Source organism: Echinops telfairi, unplaced genomic scaffold (genome assembly GCF_000313985.2).
Source record: "Echinops telfairi isolate 266 unplaced genomic scaffold, ASM31398v2 ScPeMD7_5592;HRSCAF=6446, whole genome shotgun sequence".
Lineage (NCBI taxonomy): Eukaryota > Metazoa > Chordata > Mammalia > Afrosoricida > Tenrecidae > Echinops > Echinops telfairi.
Genome location: NW_022109491.1, coordinates 18,355,781 through 18,358,141, shown reverse-complemented (window position 1 = coordinate 18,358,141; position 2,361 = coordinate 18,355,781). Strand labels below are relative to the sequence as shown.

The 2,361-nt window shown below is 52.9% G+C and overlaps 1 protein-coding gene across 1 annotated transcript in view; it reads left to right on the top strand.

Annotated features, from left to right (window-relative positions):
- ARHGAP40 (Rho GTPase activating protein 40) overlaps positions 1-2,361 on the top strand; it is a 49,628-nt gene that overhangs the window by 42,250 nt on the left and 5,017 nt on the right. The window contains exons 12-13 of the mRNA XM_045295504.1: positions 1,063-1,232; positions 1,748-1,803. Coding sequence (XP_045151439.1) covers positions 1,063-1,232; positions 1,748-1,803 — 226 coding nt within the window. The remainder of the gene's footprint in view (positions 1-1,062; positions 1,233-1,747; positions 1,804-2,361) is intronic.

Sequence of the window (2,361 nt, the reverse complement as noted above, 5' to 3'; positions counted from 1 at the left end):
GTTGTGTCGGGAAGGTGAGCATCATAGAATGCCAATTTAATAAAAGAAAGTATTCTTGCATTGAGGGAGTACTTGAGTGGAGGGATTTGGGCGAATGTTTACAGAGCAAATTAGCATTCCATTCAACAATTCACATGCCTTTTGTTTCCTGACATTGATTGCAATGCCCACATTGTAATAGCATTTTTTCTACTTCCTTTTTAAATTTTAAATTCTTATTCTTCTTTCTTTTGTATTCCTTACTGTGTTCTGAGTGCTATCTCTGGGCACAAGCTATCCAGGGTCTCATGATTATTTTACATTTTCTTGATGCCACCGTTCACTTTCTGTTGTTCAGTGCCATCGTGTTGGCTCCCACGTGTAGCGACCATATAAAACAGAATCACACAGCAGGCAGTCCCGCATCAGCCTCATAATCTTTACTGTTTGAGCCCATGGTTACAGCTATGTTGTGCCAATTCATCTTGTTGAGGGTCTTTGTCCAAGCATGACGTCCTTGTCCAGCATGGTTTACGATCAGGGAAGGTGTGTCAGGGTTGTTTCCTCTCACCATACTTGCTCAATCTCAGCCCTGCTTGGTGTCCACATGGAGAGAGAGAGAGGCTGTATCTCTTCATGGAAACAGAAAGCCTCAGCTTTCTCCCACAAAGAGGCTCCTCGATTTGAACCTCTAGCCTTGCAGCTAACAGCCCTCTACATCACCAGAGCTCTTAATAAAGCCCAGAACATAGGAGTTGGCCAGTGTGGTGCCTAGGCTGTATGGGTTGGGTGTGGGTACCAAGGACTGACACAGATATTGTGGATGCAGAGCATGTACTTGTACCATGTGTATGCATGTATGAATGCATGTGTATTCTCTGTATTTCCGTGGACACATGTCGGGGCATGGGTATGTGTGGACATGATACAATCTATGCACACGTGCCGAGTGTGTTTGTGATGTGTGTGGTTTGGAGCATGGGTGGGTTTCTGTGCTGTGTCAATACCGGGGATGTGTGTTCACACACCCGCACTTGGCGTCCAGAGTGCACCAGGTGCAGGGAAACTTCCTTCTCTCTGCAGACTCCCAGCATGGCCAAGATCCATGTTCCATGGCCCACCAAGGGCCCCGTGGAGGTGCTCCTGACCCACAGCACCAAAGTGGCCCATGTGCTGAGGGAGCTCTCAGCGCCCCTCAGCCCCAAATCACAGGGCCAGGAGGGCAGCGAGGGCACCCACAGCCGCCTCCCTTGGTAAGTGGCACCTCCTGGGGCTGGCGTCTATCCCTGCAGGATGTGGGGTGGGGGCCTAGGGAAAAGTGAGCCCTCAGAGCTAAGAGCCACCAAGGAGGGGGGCTGCACTCACTACTGGCCAAGCCTTTGACCTCTCCCTTTCTGGGGTGGTCAGACTAAGACAGACTAGAAAGAAGGCCTGGTGTTCCACTTCTGAAAAAGACATTGGCCAGTGGAAACGTCCAAAGTCAAACAGCATCCACAGTCTGGACTCTACATCTGCCCCTCACAGCAGGTTCCCCTCTGTCCCACTCACTCCACTGCCTCACACACACCTGCATCCAGTGCCCTGCAGGCGACGGGGCGTGTTCCTCGTGGGGTGCCCTCCAGCTGCCCCTTCCCCGCTGCTGGCGCTGGGTCCTTGAGTCTGTTCTGCCGAGGACCTAAGCCCAGGGAGCAGCCGGTTTCCTGTGAGCTGCTGTTGACCTCACTGCCCCAGAACCAGGAGCTATCATTGTTCTCTGTGTGTCCCGCAGCAGCAAGCCCAGGCAGTCAGCTGACATCTGCCTCTATGAAGTTGGAGGGAATATCAGTAAGTGCCCTCTGGGAATGGGGTCCAGGGCATGTCCCAGGAGCTTGCTAGCTTCCCGAGGGGAGGCAGGAGCCCACCTCGAGATGACCCTACCTCCACTGAGACCTGCAAACTCAGGCGCAGCCCTGCATGGAGGGGAAAGATCCTTGAGCTTCCAACCTGGTAGGGAGTCTTTTCTGGAGCTGACCTTGAGATAGGGCAGTCTGACTAGGAGACAGGGGCATTCTGTCTGTCTGTCTGCCCGTCTGTGTCTCACTGTGTTTGTTGTGTGCCATCAAGCCAATCCCAGCTCCTGGCAACCCCCCAGGACAGAAGAGAACTGTCCTCAGCATCTCCCAGACTGGCAGGGCTTTTCTCTCAAAGAGCAGCTGGGGGGGTTCAGACCACCCACCTAGCGCTTACCCACTGTGCCACCAGGGTGCTATCTGTGCGTATACATGCAGAGGTACACGTAGACATATACTTTGTGTGTCTCAGTACCACCAAGTAGACCACCCTAGCTGAGGTGGACCTCCTCCCGCCATTGAGTCAGGGGCTCCTTAAGAATTGGCTCTGTCC